This window comes from Struthio camelus, chromosome 24, assembly GCF_040807025.1.
Source record: "Struthio camelus isolate bStrCam1 chromosome 24, bStrCam1.hap1, whole genome shotgun sequence".
NCBI lineage: Eukaryota > Metazoa > Chordata > Aves > Struthioniformes > Struthionidae > Struthio > Struthio camelus.
This window is the reverse complement of record NC_090965.1, coordinates 4,967,854-4,986,135: the sequence shown is the minus strand read 5'-3', so window position 1 is coordinate 4,986,135 and position 18,282 is coordinate 4,967,854. Positions and strand designations below refer to the sequence as shown.

At 36.9% G+C, this 18,282-nt stretch overlaps 1 protein-coding gene across 3 annotated transcripts in view; it reads left to right on the top strand.

Moving 5' to 3' along the window:
* MAPK14 (mitogen-activated protein kinase 14) overlaps positions 1-18,282 on the top strand; it is a 28,289-nt gene that overhangs the window by 3,523 nt on the left and 6,484 nt on the right. For 2 of the 3 annotated variants that reach the window (XM_068918645.1, XM_068918644.1), the window contains exons 2-8: positions 5,504-5,633; positions 9,120-9,178; positions 9,554-9,665; positions 10,201-10,230; positions 10,693-10,740; positions 11,208-11,322; positions 12,399-12,470. In XM_068918645.1, coding sequence (XP_068774746.1) covers positions 5,504-5,633; positions 9,120-9,178; positions 9,554-9,665; positions 10,201-10,230; positions 10,693-10,740; positions 11,208-11,322; positions 12,399-12,470 — 566 coding nt within the window. The remainder of the gene's footprint in view (positions 1-5,503; positions 5,634-9,119; positions 9,179-9,553; positions 9,666-10,200; positions 10,231-10,692; positions 10,741-11,207; positions 11,323-12,398; positions 12,471-18,282) is intronic. The other variant, XM_068918646.1, reaches the window with a different exon arrangement.

Sequence of the window (18,282 nt, the reverse complement as noted above, 5' to 3'; positions counted from 1 at the left end):
TCTGTGCAGTCAGTTTCTAAAATGTTAGGAAGGTAAACTCAAAACTCTCTAAAGCGTGTATTTGATTGATATATTTTTGCAACAGTTGTTTGTGTGTTGTATTGATACCTGCGTACTATAACTGTTTTTTAAGTTGCCTTGCAGGGTCTATTGTCTGGCTTTATTTAAATTGGAAAGGAATTAAACAGCCAAGATCTACTTCTCCCCAGAATTTTGCATAAGAATCTTTTAGCTTTTCTTGTTTGTAGACTATTAGGTTATATAGCCCTTCAAAAAAAAAATTGATTAAAAAAAAATCTATTGCAATACAAGAATGTGATTTCTTCCTCCCTCTTCACCTCGCCCCCATGTGACTCAAACACCAGAGTACCAACGCTGATTTTGACTTTCCTGGCTATTTTGAAGATACTGAGATAATTTCCCTATTTTTAAGCTAAAGAAATAATACTGCAAATATAAGACATTTTAAAACATTAGACTCTGGAGGAAATGAAGTAACAACCCTAAGTATCCCCTTTGAAAACAGCTGCTCTGCAGATTTTTTGAAGCAGTATGCATCTTTAGATTTACTAATCCCTTATCAAAATACGTGAGTGCTGCTGAAGCGTATATGCATTTGCAGGGACAGGTGTTTGCCTCTCCAGCAAGGTGTGGTAGATACAGGAAGAGTGGTATGAAACGAACTGTGAAGCTATGAGTGGGATGAAGTAGACATACAGGTAGTATAAGCAGAACACATGTAAGTAGGGAGATGGACTTAGGAGAAGGTCTTACATGGAAAAGGAGTAAGCACAGCTCTGAAAGTGAAGGGAAGTAGTTTTAACTTGATGGGAACTTTGTATATTAAAGCACCTATCACATATCTTTCTTACTGGAAGATTTTGGTGTTTTTTTTTTGTTTTGGCAGCTTATTTAGAAGTAGAAGCCAATGTAACAGAGGAGAGTAAGATTTACAACATTTTTTTTATAGCGTGTTGGATGAGTAAGTGATTGAAATGCATGTAGAGACTGAACTTGAACGTGACTGCTTGTAATGATAAGCTGTTTTTTCTGCCTATAACTAGGGATGCATGAACTATCTCCAAGGGTACCGCTAAAGAGCGTTTCAATTAGCCTGCATATGTGCATAGGCCCTAGCAAGGAGTGGGATACTATTTGAGCTAAAGTCTTTGCATAAAAATCAACGTTCTGATTATCTATCTTAAATAAGTTGTACTTTTAAGTAATTTTGTGTGTACTTTGGTTTCTCAGACAACTTAAAATATTACTTCTGAGAAAGTTCAAGTAGAACCAGTCGATAGATTCTCTAGAATAATTGTTTTATTCTTGTTCTTATGTTCACGATTCTATTCAGGTTAGCTCGGACTTGTAATTGTAGCTCACTTTGAGTGAGGTGGAGACGCTTTATGTGCCATAGTGCAATAATATATAGCTAGTCATAAAACATGGAAGCTCTGATAAATTCTGAACTTGTGTTGGTCTTGTTTTAAATGGGATTTGTAACTGTGGGTCATGCAATTTTTCTGCGATGGGCTTTTTCAGCTTAAATATGATGAGTGTAACACAGCTGTTCTAAGTCTGTGATGAAAGCCATCTCAGTGTTTTTTAAAATATTTTCCCACATGACAGCTGCTGTGTAGCTCTTGTGTTCTGTACTTGTAAAAACCATCGAGCTGTTATCGGTATTGGCAAAAAATTACTCAGCATGTCTTCATCTCTAGGGGAGTAGTTGTTAGACACCAAATAAGACCGAGCTTAAAATTCTTGTCTTGAGGAGTGACTCTAGTTTGCAAACATGCAATAATATGAGATTTTCTTTCCTGTGCTTGTACGCAGTGTCATTACACTGGTTAAATAGGAATATCTTTCTGCAAGCCCTACCTTTCTGTTTTTGTGAGTGGTTAGCACAGTCTACAGAAGAAAGGTGTCATCAGCCTTGTGTAAAGGTATATCTGGTTTATATATTTTGGATGAACTATTTGCTGCCTTCCTTCTTTATGCTACAGAGCTTCTGTCTTCTAGCTCTTGGCAAGCTGTATTCAGTGAGCACAGTTGTCTCTCTCTTGGGGGAATTTTTAGCAGACCATCTTTCCCTGGATTTCTGCTGACAACATGAGCTTATGCTCTAGTGCCACAAATAATTCTTATATGAAGACAAGGAAGAAAACTGCTTTATGAATTACATCTGTGAAGTAAAGCAGCCATCTTTATTTCAACTTTTATAAAATATGAGGAAAAAAATGTGAATTTTTAAAAAGTAGGACGACAAAGTACCTTTTAGGTCTTGCAGACAACAAAGTACCTTTTAGGTCTTGCAGACATTTAAAATTTTCTGGAATAAGAAAAAGATACTTGTAATTATTAGAATATTGTTTGTGTTATGATACCATCTAAAATCTATAGCTCACAGTGGGGAGGGTCCTTACTTGCTAGACACTGTACAAAACCTCAGTGATAAGTATTGTCCTGTCTATGATGAATCAAAATATATTCTTCTTTCGAGCTATCCTGCTTACTGCTCTTCTCCTTAAAGAAGTTAAACATTGAATCAGCATTGTGGAAATAAGTTTTGAATAAGGTATTTTCCACTCGGAGATATGCATCAAAAGAGAAGTTGTAGAAATACAGAGCAAGGATCTTTAGTAGTGATGGTGATAAAGGCTTGACCCGGACTAAGGTATGCACAAAACAGGAAGCGGAAGCCTGTTAATCATGTGGAGACTTTTAAAGTTCTAAATAGCGGGTATTTGTAGTAGATCTTCATTGTAGACTCTTCTGGATGTGGTCTATGTATTTGGTTTATCCACGTTCAAACTTTGTGAAAGCAAATATGTGCCTGTGGGACTCTAAAGGAAAAGTGCTTCTAAGACAAATGGGCTGACCTAATAGTAGTCTTTGAAATTATTGTCTTCCTGCTTAATATAACTTCAATGAGTATTACTCCTGGGCTTTTTTTTTTGTTTTGTTTTGATGGTAAAAAAGGAAAATCCTGTGTTCTTCGTTATTAGCCAGTGAAGCATGAAGAATTGAGACAATTGTGGATCATTTAAGAAGGCTATTTGTCAAGTAAAGGTGAACGTTTTCCATGAAATATACTTTTTAGCTATGAGGGAGATTTTGCTAATTTCTAGGGATGAGTTTCTCAGTTGTTCTGATTGTAATTCTGTTACTACAGATTGACTTGATATGACCCCAAAATATCATTAAAATGAGGTGAAATTGATTTCCAGTGGGTTCTCAAATAGTTTGCATTATGCCCTTTTTTTTTTTTGTTTTAATATCTAAAGAGAATCTTGTGGAAATGGAGAGGGAAATCTGATTACAGTGATGGCAGCTGTGAAGGTTGTTAATGTGCAGGGGATCCCCCTTCTTCTCAAGATGAAAGAGATACTAGTATATGCTGCCTTTTGCAGCTGAAACGGTTGAAGTCTGGTAAAGATTCATGACTAATTCACAGCAGTCTGGGTTGAATTATGATGACTAATCTTATTTTTAAATCAAGTCATAGAAAACACCTTGAGTATTGTTAAAATATTGCCGTACAATTAGACCTTCAATTAGATGTGTTTGTATATTGCAAAACAGTGTACATGAAGCTTAAAAAAAATCAGTATTCTATGTTTCCTGCAGTGTTTGCAGCTTAAAGAGAGATATATTGTAGTAGTGTGTGAAAACTTGATGAGATAATTTGAAATCAAGACTAAAACATGAATGCTTACTGGCTTATTTTGTCTGTCCAGGTTGAGTGAGGCCTAGAAGGTAACTCACATAAAGAAGAAAATAGTAGATTTCATACATTCTTTGCGACAGTGTGATGTGGTTTCACTTACTCAACTGTGGCCGTTTGATGCTCCTGTGATCTCCTTTCTAGCTGTACTTTCATCTCTCTTCCAGAGAGCTCTTTCAGCAATGTGTATGCTGATGCCACTCATACAGGAAGAGATACTCTTCTTCCATCATTGCTGCACAGCAGGTTTTTCCATCCTCTTGCAGAACCTAGAAGGATCATTGCTTGTAGAAATAAGTTTGTATTTTGTTTTCTAGTTCTCCTATTTCTCATAAATCTCATAAAGAAAATTTCTTGGAAATTGTACAACTTTTGGGTGAGGTGCCTGTTGCAAGTGAAGTCCAGTTAGTTGCTTTAAAAATAAATGGCAACTGTAAATTTATTTGTATATACAATTTATACAATAGCAAATATATTTGTATATACAATTTTCTATGACTACAGTTTTTCCCTCTGTGTTGGGTGTTGGACTTCCTATTACTGGAGCTGCCTCACGCTTTATGTTTATTAAGTGTAAAGAAAAGCCTTATATTTATGTTTATCAGGAACTAATGCATACTTACTTTTAAATGGAATCAAGAGTCTGACTTGAATCAAAATGCAGCAGGAAAACGAACAAATGTTGTCTCTCTCTGACTTTCTCCTTTCATACTTTCCCCTTGTTTGTTATCATGCATCAAGCGTAACCTTGATTTCACATCTGCTTCTCTTCCTCCTTCCTTTTTGACAAACCAGAGCTAGTTTTAGGTAAGAACATCAAAGGAGACAAGAAAGAGGAGTAATTTAGTTCACAGCTAAGCACCTACTTTAGTTCCTCAAATGTAAGTCCTAAGCTCTGGAAGACTGGTGTACAGAGTTATAAGTTTAACATAGTGGTGTTCTTCGTGTATCAAACTTACTGTTGTTTCAAGAGTGTCAGGATTTTCTCCTGATTACTATAAATCAATAAATTGCATAAAGACCTATTTATTTCAAAAGATTATTTTTACAGTGCAAGAATCATATTTTAAAAAAATTCTTCAGTAGAATTGAGTTAGTCTTCATGGGTTTTGAGAAGAAACGTTTTGATGTACAGAGTTTCTGCTAAAGGAACGTGCTGGTATCGTACGGCTATACGTTGTTTATTCATGTGCTTTTTTTTTTTATATAACAGGAGATTTAGGTTTAAATGTAATTTAAGTAAGAGGTTTGATTTCTGCTTCAACTGAGATTAATAACGATCATGGTTGATTATATTAGGAGCAGGTTTGGGATTTTTATATGGACTTAAACCATAAAAGATAGTGTCTTGAGCATAGCAAATTGTTTTATGATGAAGTATGGTATATGGAAATATACTGAGGAACACAGATAATGTTTACAAGTACTTTTTCCTCTCCATAGTTTTTTTTTTCTTTTTTTTTTTTTTTACCTATTTCTGTTTAAGAGCATAGCTATACTTCAGATAGAAAAAGCACAAACATTTCTTTTCTGTAAAATTTCTTTTTAGACCTACTTATTCCCCTTTACTGTGTGAACAAGACTTCTCATCTTCTAAACATTTTCTGTATAAACCAATAATTGAGTAAATGTGTGGGTATTATGGGGGAGCAAGGTTGGGGATTGTGGACCAGGGTGCTTATAAATGGTTTTCAGTGGAGAAATGGGAAATAGTTGATTGTAGCTCAGTCTCCAGATACTTGAAATTTTGGTAATTTGATTAATTTTTAATTGTAGTTCTGCCTTTGACACAAAAACTGGGTTGCGTGTGGCTGTGAAGAAGCTGTCCCGACCATTTCAGTCTATCATCCATGCCAAAAGGACCTACCGAGAACTACGACTACTTAAGCATATGAAACATGAAAATGTAAGTTGAAGGAGATACTATGAAAACTTGGATTAAAGTTGGACCATCCAGTGAGCATCAGCCTGAATATTCAGCATGATTGCGTTTAAGGGTCTTGTTGTACAGGTTTTTCTAATACCAAATACGAATCTTGTAGTGGTGAGAGGGATTATGATTTGAAGTAAAACATGCAGATAAAAAGTAGAACATAACCGATTTTATGTTAAAAAGTCTAATATTTCCTAGAATCATCTGGCAATTGCTGTCTAGCAAATTCTTGCTGTCTTAAGAATTTAGGACACGGGTGATGCGCTTCCATTCTCCTGTTCTCTTGTTGTAGCAAGCTGTAGTTTTTGTGACACTAAGAATTTATTAAAAAAAAAAAAAAGCTCAAAGTTGACTTTAGTAGTGTATTCTGAAGGGTTTTTTCATATTTGTTTGTTTTGGCTTGCCTTATGTTGGAAGGGCGTGGAGTAGATATTCTCTAGATTCCTGTGGATAAAATGGGGAGGGAGGGGGGAAAAAGTTCAGATGTCCTTTCTTACAAGCCACCCGTTTAAATCAACAAAAAGAAAATAAAATAGGACAATCTGGCAAACATTATGTAGAGCTATATTATATAATGTCTAATCATTTTTCAGTGTAACCTCCATTTGGTGTAGAAAACAGTTGAAAGAATTCTGTATATTTGTGGCATTAAGATATCAGCATATTTATATTGCCTGCTGTTTCAGTGGAGCAAAAAGTCGCATAACCTATCCTCTGTAGAACTGACAGAGTCAAGAGGAAGGATCTTGACTTTTCTCCAAGTGAACTACAACTTAGCAGAAAGGAAGTACTGTTTTGGAAGTGGGCCGAGCAAGCCTAGTATCTTTATCTAGTGCAAAAAACAAGCCTAATTTCATTGTAAGGTTCTCCTTGGATGGTCTGTTCAGAATTCCTTCTTTTGTGGTAGAGACTATTGTGTGTTGTGGCTTCTAACCACCTCAGTCGGCAATTGGTATCCCTTAAGTCTTCTTGGCAGTTTTAGTGTAGCTAACATAACTGGAACTTTTGATGCATATTTGTACCATGTGAAACGCTTCTCAACAACACTTCCTCAGTGCCTGGATGCGGAAGGACCTGCATTTGATACCGTTGTCTGTCTTAACAGTTGAGGTAGTATTTGATCTTGCTTAGTATCCATCCCCTTGATTTTTTTCTGAGCCTTCTCTAATAGCTGGGATGTTCTCCAAATAGTTGTAGGAGAGAGCTTTGAATGCGTGTTTAAAAAAAAAAATTGCAGAGTGTTAGTCTTTTTCCTCTAAGCTGATAGGATTAAGCAGTGGAAATTAGACTGTTACTAGTGCTTCAACAGTTTATGTCTGGCATTCATTAATATTTTTGCTGTAGTATTGCCAGGATGCTACATAGCTTTGAGAATGAGGAATAAAAGGATGTTATGTTGCTTATATATAGAAGTATTTATTATCGGTTCATCATATTGCCCCCTATCTGTGGGAAGTTTATCTTGGTTGCAATGTAAAAATGCTGCAGATGCAGAGATGTTTAGAGCCAGTTCAGGCAGGCTTATTAATGCTAGCGTATTGACCAGTTCAGGTGTGGGTTTGGGAGCAAAAAACTTGATTTTAGGTGGCACAGAACACTAGCAAATTTTTGAAGAGCTCCAGTACAGGATAGTTTTCTATATCCCGTATCTAGATTGGTCACGTTGGTCTGGAGAAAATAAATGGACCTGCAGAGCACTCAAGTGTGTCTGCATTGTATTTTCAAGTTCAGGAGGCCTTATTGTGCTTGTAAGCACACCACTGGGCAGGTGTGAAAGGAAACTTGGCTTTGGTGCCATATGAAGTTAATAAGCTTTGTGACAACCTAAATGCTGCGAGGAGAAGCAAAAGGGTAGCAGTTAGGTTCTGAATCTAGTGATGACCACAGTTCCTTAGAATTGAGTCAGTGACACGCTGCAGAATAGCCATATTTAAGTGTTTGTGAAACTTCTTTGATGAAAGATATAGCAGCATAGCAAGATAAAAGTGCTAAAAGAAAAAGCTGATGTCTGGATAGCAAAGTCAATTTTTTTTTTCTTTCCATAATAAACTAGGTGGATAACTTTGATTTTTTTCTGTAACTAAATTCTAATATGGAAGAGTCCACTGGAGGCAAACTCTGAGAATTTACTATACTAGATGGATGCAAATGTTGCAGTTTGAAGAAAATGCCTGTCTAGAAATGAAGCTACTGTGATATGTATGAAGAGAGACAGGAAAGTGGTTTCTCTTTTCAGTTTCCTCCATAAACATGTAATCTGTAATATACAATGTAGATAAGATTAGATAGAGGCTTTTACTTCCTACCCTATTTGCTCTTTTTTCAAGAAACATAGTCTAGGCTCCTCAGAACTTTTGTCCTCCATTATCTACTTAAAGTTAACAATTTTGACATCCTTGACAAGCATAAAGGATGGTGGGGGGGGGGGAAAGGATGGTGCCAACAGAAAACAAAGGAATACAACTGTTAGTTTCATATTCACATTTGAACCATTACTGGAGTTGCAGAAATGTGCTTGGTAGCAAAGCAATGTGTATCTGAGTCAAGTGAGATGCTGACTTAAAATGGGAAGGGGGGGTTCTTTGGAGGTGGGTGAAGAGAACCTCTCCCTTTATCTCGTATATTCCTAATATAAAATATTATTTGCCATTAAGGGAAGGAAAATAAGATTTAAAAGCACATCCTAGTGAATTAAAACAATCTTAATCCACCACATCTTTTTTTTTTAATGCTGTAAACGACCTAGAAGATAATAAGATATGGTTCTTCTTTTCCAAAGTGACACATTCATACCTTTTTACTCTTTGTTGTTGCTGCTGCTGCTGTTGTTAAAACAGCTTCACTGTTAAATGAAAGGTGGAGTAGATGCTCTTAGGGCAGAAAATACAAGTGAGGGTGTGAAGCTGTCAGCTGTTCCTGCAAATTGGGTCCTCAGTGCACTTCCTTGTTCTCCTGACTTGCTTTCTAGTATAGTCATTATTATTCATTGCTTGTATCCTTGAATTTTTCTAGGCATTACTCAGTACAAATGAAATAAATGACATCATCTCCCTATTCTGAGTTTACCATCTAATCAACAGTGTAACTGAGAGCTGAGTAGGAAGCAAACTGCTTTCAGTCTATGGTTTGTCTGGGCAAATTGTAGTTGGCTTTGAAATAAGACATTGTAAACCAGTGTTTACGCCTGCCTTTTGTTGCATTGATTGGTAATGCCTCCTTTTTGATGCTTTAAATGTGTGAGAAGACAGCTGTATATTGTAACCATAATATTTTTTACACAAAAGCTCAACCTTTGTTCCTGATCTTGTTTAACTACTACATTTTCTTCACCCAAATGATTAATGTAGCTGAGACCTCTATTGGGATGAGTAGTTTCTATTTCATTAAGGATCCTGTTAACTGTATCATACTGTACTATGAATGTACTGCAGAACTTTCTCACTTTGTTTTCTTTTCTAGGTGATTGGTTTATTGGATGTGTTCACACCTGCCAAGTCACTAGAAGAATTCAATGATGTGTAGGTAACTTCTCTGACGACTGGAAAAAAGGCACCTTTTGTATCTTCTTTATATCTCCCAAACTATTATAGGAATATTTGCCACCTTCAGTTTATCTGCTGTTATTCTCGAACAGTTCTGAAAGCTAGCACAAAAGATAGTAGGAGATCCTAAACTATTGGACCCTTCAAACTTGTTCACTTGCGTTTTATTCACCAGTGCTGTAGGAATCAGGGTACTAATCTGCCATGTTATTTAATGTGCCGTGAACTGTATTTCGTTCAACTCTGTGCTTTGGGACAGCCAGCCCTGCCATTGGAGGGTCATAAGGAGTGTTCATCCTAATCCCGTTGAAGAGATTGCTTTATAGCCTATGTGTTTTCTTTTGTTCATAGGTACTTGGTGACGCACCTTATGGGAGCAGATTTGAATAACATTGTGAAATGCCAGAAACTCACAGATGATCATGTGCAGTTCCTCATATATCAGATTCTTCGGGGGTTGAAGGTACTTGCATCTGTCCTACCTGAATGTTAATAGCTCGTCAATGGCAAGTCAAAGTTCTTGATAAACATTATGTCCTCAGAGGTTTGTATGAGTACATAGTGGAGCTTCTGTTGATTTTCCTAATGTGTCATAGGATAATCTTTTCTTACTGCTCTTTCTTGTCATACTTCATTGGAGCTCTGTATCAGTAAAGCTATGTAAAAGTGAAGAAGGTAGTCCTATACCTTCCTGGGGACAAAGTCTGGGAAATTATGAATTATGCTGTCCTTTAATCTACTCTGTGCATCTTCTATTTCTTCATTCTCTTCTACTTCTGTCATGCCACTCTTGGTAGTAGTGCTCCTGGGTGCTCCTAAGGAGAGACTGAAGCACCTACGTGCTTGAAACCCACAGACATATGCTATACTTGGTTCCCTCTGCAAACAAACTACGCTATTTGAATTGTGTGGGATGGGGTCGGGCAGTATTGTCTAGTGAGGAAATGAGAAGAAGGCTACTTGTGCTCTTCTGTAAAATCTGTCATTTTGCCTTACAGTACATCCATTCAGCTGACATAATACACAGAGTGAGTATTTATCCTAAGATTACTTCCTGTACTGAACCGATGTGTTTAAAGAATGTAGCACTGAACCTTACCATGTAACAACTACAGAATTGAGAAGAATTTTGCTGAGAATTATTGCAGAGAAACAGTCAAATGATTAGAGATAGGAAGTGGTTGTCAAGATCCTTAGTTTCTGTTCCTACCTCTGTTTCGCTTGTATCTTTGTAAATAGGTTCTCTAGTTGTATAATATGTATCTGCAGCAGCAGTGTTACGATAAGCCATTAATGTATTTTTGCTTATGTATGACACCTCTGAGGACTGTAGAAGAGAGAGCTGGCTCTGGGACAAAATTATTTTCTCAAGGATGGAGGTTGATCTTGACAGCCGATTAGAATCTATTTTCTGTTTGAATTTACACTCTACTTAGACTTGTGCAGTGGCGTATGTTCTGCTGTTAATGCTGATGTTGTTTAATTTTTAGGATTTAAAACCTAGTAACCTAGCTGTAAACGAAGACTGTGAGCTGAAGGTAATCTAACGACAGCGTGACTGGTTTGACTGTGGTTTGAGTGAATGCCTTGTGGATGTCCCTTGGAATTAAAGGGACAAAATAATTGATTATGGAAATACTTTGGTGCCGCAAATTAATCATGTCTTTCCCAGCTGTAAAAGGCTGTAAGGATGTTTATGCAGAATTCTTTTTTTTTCCCGTATATGTTGGTGTATTTAATGAATCATCATGAAAGTAAAGACTTATCAGATTTAGTTTGGGTTTAATTCTTTTGGAGGCAAGGTGTTCAGATGCAACTCTGATGGTTGGGTGCTGTGTTTTTCTAGGCTAGTGTCATTTAGCAGGTTATGAAATGTAGTTTCATAATCTGCTTTTGCAGTTGCACTGCTTCTCCTCCACCCAGTCCAAGAATTGCCTAGTTATTTGCTCTAACTAGTTTGCGTTGTTCCACTGCAGCAGTTGACGGATGTCTTTCTATTCTATAGATACTAGATTTTGGCCTGGCCCGACATACAGATGATGAGATGACTGGATATGTGGCTACCAGGTGGTACAGGGCTCCTGAGATCATGCTGAACTGGATGCATTATAACCAGACAGGTAATACCTTTAACTAAATTCAGGAACTGAAAAGCTTTGTACTAGTTAAAGTCAAAAGAGGTTATCCTATGAATGTGTTCCTTTGCTTTTGATTGCATAAATTGGCAGTTACAGTAATTACACTTCAGTAAGGATGCTTAAAAGAAGGAAGGTTTAGAATTATGTATTTTGTCCACGGTCTAATAGACATAAGTTATGAATCATTGTAATAGCATTCACAAGACTTCTTTAAACTTTCTTTGAAATAGCAATCAGTAAAATATCATCAGTACTTACTCCTTGTTTTTCCTAGCACAGTGCTTTTTAAAGTACATTCTTTTTAAATAGAATGTAATCTGGATGAGGGAAAAGGTGTATTTTGAGGAAGTGACTGGGAATACACTGCAAATTGTCTGGGATTATGGGATGGAGAAATGCTGAGAATGCATATCAAGTTCCCTTCCCTTCATCTCTTCTTAGCTACCTCTTCCCAGCTATATCTTTCCCCCCCCCAGTTTCCGGTAGCATCTCAGCAACCCCCTCTCTCCCCTAAAATACTTTCAGATCAGGTACAGAGAAGAAGAAAAACTACGGGAATAGTTATTCTAGTACAAGACTATCTACATAGGAATCATGAAATTAGCGTAGCACATTATTTTCATTATCTTACTGCTTTTTCTTCTTTTCTCTTTTCCTCTTACATGTATATGGACTCTTCTTTCATCTGTTATACAGGAGTTAGTGGTTGTTTGGGTAGAACTTATGTAAGACCATATTGAAGTTTATTCCTCAGAGCTGTCTTGAACAGATGGTTTCTTCTTCCATTTTGTAGACTCCTCCCTAGCTCTTTGGTGTCCGATGCATGTTATGCTCAGGAAGGGCAATTTACCTAATCCGGTATTATTATGTTATTTGGACAAGTCTTAGATGCTAAGTGGTTATCAAACGGTATCAGTTAGCTTGCAAGGTGTCTCAGATTATACTTCAATAGTCTTACAGTGTTGAAACAAAGTTGTTCGTACTTGTTGAATAAGGTGATTCTATTGAGACTTTATTTTTCTGCATTACATTTTTTTTCTTTATTTTATTTTGTTCAGTTGATATTTGGTCAGTGGGCTGCATTATGGCTGAACTGTTGACTGGAAGAACGTTGTTCCCTGGTACAGACCGTATCCTTTAAAAGTAATATGTTTTCTTGAAATGTAAGTTAGAGATCTTAACTTTCACATGCTTCACAAGGAAACAGGTTCTGTGTGGTGGTGGTGTTGTTTTTTAATTAATGGCTGCTTTTCTCACAGTATGGTGAGGTGAGTTCTTGATTCGCTGCACATGAAATCTTTACAGTGTGCGAGGAGGCGGAGCTCTTTTTATTGTCTTTTAGCATCACTAGAATTACTCATGTGTTGTTTGTTTCTGGGAATTACTTTCCTTTAAGTTTATTTAAATTCATTGCTCTTTGGGTTTGTGGAAGATAACTGCACGAAGTAGTCTTCTGTGAATTCTCTCGTGCTTCAGGCTTCTAGCAAATGTGAAGCATCCCTCCTGGGAAGGGATGGCCTCTCTTCTGTATCCTGGTGGTATGTTGTGAAAGCAGTAAATTTGCAGATTCTTTAGTGCTGAGGATTTCATTCCAAATTCTTCTGAATTGTTTAGGTTCCATTTCCATGCCTGAGTATAAATAGATTGTGTTCCTTCTTTCACTGCATGTTTGTACTGATGTGAAAAATCAAGCTTGTATAACATCTTTTTCAAAATTGTTTTTGTGGCACCAAAGTGGACTGGCTAGGACATTCTGGCAAATCAATGAGGGAGAATGATTTTGTTTGTAAGAGTTGGGCGTATTTTCCCCAGGAAATTTGAACGAAGACTTGATGCAAATTTTTACACTGAAAGTTTAGTTTGTTCAGCCATATAATATATAGTAGTAATTCACTTCTGCCAAAACTTTTCGTTGCCTAAAAACTGGGCTTTATTTGCCAGAGATGATGTTATTGGCCCGCCTTTTACCAAAATTTTGTTCTAAAGTGTTCTTTCAACCACAATTTATTTATTTTAATAACTTTATCAGTAAATACCAATACATTAATAAGATAATTGAAGTATATTAGCATTTGTTTAAAAGAAAAACTAGCGTTGGAAGCGTTAGTCTTCTGCGTACTATGTTACTTTTGGAAAGCATCCAGGTTCCAGAACTCTTTAGGGGTAGGGGGACAGGGGCGTGAAGCAGGCTTTCACTCCAGTTTTGACACTTTGTTTCATCTCTTCTTTCAATGTGCTTTAACTTTATCCTTTTTTCCTCTTTTTCTGCCTGTCTCTATCTCATAATCTCTCATATGTCATCTCTCTAAATTTGTTGAACTAGCTGTACTCTACTGTTTAGTCATCTTTGCTGTATTTTTCTGTTGTCAGGGACAGAAGCAGAATTAACATGAAAGTGGCTTAGAAGCTGTAAAAAGTTGCCTTATTTCTATCAGCTGATTTAGCATGGATAATTTGGCTTGGATGGATGTTTTGTTTGTTTCAAGAAAAAGTGAGAAATCAAGAATTGATGTTCTAGCAAAAGTTTTTAAGCTGTGGATGCTATTGGACCCTGGTTACCAGTGACGTTTTAGACTTTAAAGCTTGATGCTTGTAAATGCAAATCCCATTAGAAAATATTTTAATCTTCACAATGTATTCTTTATGAATTGAACTAAACTGCTGTCTTCCAAACCTGAAGATTTTCTTCTCCAACTTTTTTTTAGCTGTGAATTATAGCAAAAAAAATAGCCACTGTGCAAAATAAATTTTGCTTTAGAGATCTAAATTATTTGCTTTGTCATACTAAGATACTTTATTAAATTTATATCTCCCTGAAGGTGCTTGCAAGTCTTTACTTTAAATACTCAGTTTCTTTCGCAAATGGTAGCAACACTTTTGAATCCCATTAGATGCTTTTTCTTTTTGGTATCAGTACTAGATTATATTTTAAGAAGAATAAGGCCCAGCTCCTTCCCAGGGTGAAGAGGCCTTTTGGTACTATAGTTCTTAAAGCGGGGAATCACACAAGCAAACTTTAAGTAATACATATGCTGTTTGATCATGAGGTTAGAATTGTAAGGGAAGCAATGTTTGTGGCTACGTATCTTGTTTGTGCATGTAGCACATATCCAAGGATCCAGAAAGGCACCGAGCTACTGGCTCTCACTCTCTGCTTGCTGACATCTAAAGACAGCAAGTAGAAGTAAGATAATGATTCTAGCTTCTCTCTGTCTTGGAAAGTTCTTTGAAATCTTTATTTAAACCTTCCTTTGAGAGAGTTTTGGGATTTTCCAGGTATGGATTCTGTTGGGTACTTCAGGGCTCTCAGCAGTTTCTTTGTGCCTGCAGATTTGCTGAGGCCTAATCAACAAGCTGTGTTCCTCCTGCAGTGTCACCATACATTTGCTGGTTTGCTGGCTTTGGGATTAGTATTAGCATGCTTAAATCTCAAGAATATGTATCATGCTTCTAGTAGCTGAGGACATAGTATGTCCAAATCCAGTGCAGTTCTGGGGGATTAACATTGCAATTTGAGGCAACGCGGCCATGTGTTCTGGATGTTTTGAAAGCTGGAAACTGCTCTCCTCCATCGACTGAAAAAGCGATGTTCTTGTTACTTTCTGGTCTCAAGACGTCAATCTTCTCAACTCCATAGCTTAATTTTTCCAACATTAATGAATAGGCAATGCTTTTTCAGCGTGCTCAGGACAATCATCCTCTTCTCTAGATGGCTCTCTGATCCAAATATTGGTCTCTTTCAACAAGGATTTAGCAGTTGTGTGATATTATTTACAGTCCATCAGATATTTCCTTACATGGCCTAGAGGTACATGTATTACTTGTAGTGGGGTTCAGTACAGGCAAGCTGTACAGTTAATTCACTCTGGTAAGTAATAAAGCTGTATGTGGAGAGGGTGATCTTTGGTGTTTGTGATCATTGTGCTATGATAAACTAATGCCAAATTTAGTTTTAAGGTCTGAAGGATCTAATTTTGCAGAGATTCTGGCCATGGCTATCGGTGACTTAAAGCAACAATTGTGGATACTGTTAGAAGAAAACTGATCTGTATGGGGTTAGCTATGCAGGATTATTACAATAATTCTAGCTTAATCTGTAAATGAATGTGAACTAACTTGAATTGTTCCAATGGTAATCTGGTGGGGGAGGAGTATTTGGATGAAAGTTGGAGTTCTAGCATCGTTAAAATCTCTGCTGGGGAAGAGGGTTGTGGGAAAGACACTAATGCTAATTTTTTGGTCAGAGACAAAAAGTTTAGATAATGAAAATCAAAGTCCTTCAGGTTTTTAATGTCAGACATAGCTAGAGATTTTCCTTTTGGTATTGATTATCATACCTGTCTTATGCCAAGATTAGTTTGCTTGTGTTAAAAATGTGTATTCCTAATTTTCTTACAGCTCTCGTAATGCAAATGATTCACCCAAACAAGTAGAGAAGTTGACTTTAAGTGTGACAATTTGTTGTATTAAAATGAAAGTTTTATTTGTACGTTATATCAATGTTATGATGAGTTTAGTCAAGTTTCTGTACATTTTAAGTTGACTGTATTCTGTTTAAACTGTGAAGAATGTTTCTTTTATTATTATTTCTACTCAGTAGGATGGGAATTTCAACATAACTAACCAGTTTGAAATTACACGTTCTTCTGATGCATCTTATTCTTGTTTGTGGAGGCAGCTTCATCAGCCTTCAAACTTTGCTTTGCCTGGATAAGCTCTTATACTCTTGCAATGCCTACTACTGATGGTGATGGAATACTATTTTCTGAATTTTAGAATCACTGAGACTGGTCAGTCTTTGAGGTACCTGTGGTCATGGCTTTTGAAGTTTGCATGCTCTGCTTTCCTTCTCCATGCACGCTTTTTTTTTTTTTTCTTTTTTCCTTTTGCTTTGTATTTACTAAACATGTTTCCTGTCCTTAATTGCTTATGGCTCATTTCCCAGGGACACTGGTAGGCCGGGTAGTTAACCTGCTGAACTACAGCATTCGTTTATAGACGGCAGGCCTAAAACTAGATGCAGTGGTTGGGTGTGGGCATGCGTATGTCAGTGCATTCTGTCTTTTCTTTTGTTTATCTGAGAGGGAACTGAGGCATATTGCACAAATGTATTCCAATAGCATATTGTCCCTTGAGAAGAGGGCTGACAGCAACAATATTGTTGGCACACCTGATGCACATACTTTTAGATGCCTTTAAAAGAATTTAAATATTTAAACTGAAGTATGGCATGTGACTTCTGAGGCATGCCAGCAGTCCTAAACTTGCACAACTGCTTCATGCACAAGAATGAGTGAAAGGTACAAGGGCTGTTTTAAATGGCACTGAAGAAAAGCCAAATTAAATGAGCTGATTATGGTTTATATAGCACCCTCTGCTAATTCTCCTGCCCCAGTAATACACTGATTTCATTTTAAGTGCTGATAATTGTGAGTTAGCCATTTAAGTTAAATCCAACTAGATACAGAGGATTTGGCCTTGTTTTGAGTGTTTTAAGTAGATGGGAATTGGCTGAGCAACTTCAGATGTGAACAGTGAGAACTTAGTTGAAGCGTTCTTGAAAAGTGCCGTTTCCAGTTTTTTTCATTCATTTTAGATGTAAAATTGTAGACCAAGGTTTATGTTAAAAGATAAGTTTTAGCAAAGTACTGGTTTTTACTACATATACAGTTTGCCAGTATTAGTGGAACTCTGAGGCTTTTTAAAAAGCACAAGTTCTTGAAAAGCAATCTCTTGATAGGCGCAAAATTGCTTTTTACATAAATAGAATTCTTTCACTATGAGACAATTTTTGAAGCATGTATAGAATTCTTGGTAGTATTTGAGTTAAAAGATGTTATAACAAGGAATTGTAACTATACCTTAAAACAGCAGGAAGGCATTCATTCCAGAAAAACATTTTCTAGTAAGTGGACTATTCTTATTGAAAGGAAAATGTGTAACTAGTTTGATGTAATTTTAAGGGCAAACATGAACGTTACAGGCAGTCCAAAATCACTAGTGGGTTTCGAAGGGCAGCGTAGAGGAAAATTCGGAGGAGGAGATTATTCTTGTAATGGTTTTAAAAAGATACCTTGTATATTCTTACTATCTTGAGTGTTAGAAGTATAACTTCTCTTTAATGGATTTTTTTCCAAGTTTATGTTTTGTCAGGTGTCCCAAATATTTAGGTTTTTCTACCTTTTTAAAGAGGGAGGCTTAGATGAGTAAGTGGCCTGGTGGGAAGCTGAGTTCTGGATAAAACATTCTTTGTATCTGCGGTTTTATGACCCCGGAACTTTCTAGATAGAGATTTTAAATCTGAGGTCATATTCTTTCTCCTCTGTTTCCCTCCCCAAACCTTCAATTGCATGCCTGTAGTGCTAGAAGGAAAATCCAGGTACTCCTTCCTTCCTGGCCCTGCTCATCCCTGGTGAGAGCTGGTAAGAGTGAGCACCCTCTGCTGGCTACATCGCCCCTTTTGTCTCTAGCAGCTAATCTGGGTGTGAGAAAGGTGCATCCGATCAGGTTTAGAGATGCTATAGCAAAGCTGTAGATGGTGAGCAGGGTCCAGTCATTTTCTTACTTGCTGAGGTTTTAATAAGAGGTTGAATTATCTTAAGAGTGTGTTCACAAAAGGCCTTAATTTCTTTTTAATATTAGTGCCTTATACTTTTTAGCCTTCTGCTTTACCTCATCTGTCACTAATACAACTTAATACTGCTAACTGCTGCTACTTTGGTTGTGGGGTCTAAAAGGGTGAGGTGGGCATGCAAACTGATCCTTTGCCAGTGGGGCAAAAGTTTTGTCTTCTGCTCCATGATAGTCAAGGATGCAGTGACCAGTTCAATGCATGTGGCACATTTGTAGTCAAGTCGTTCAATCTGTGTGATCTAGACAGAGTTGTGTTATAAGGGAGTACTTAATTTTGTATAAGAGGAATGAATACAGTTTGCTTAAAAT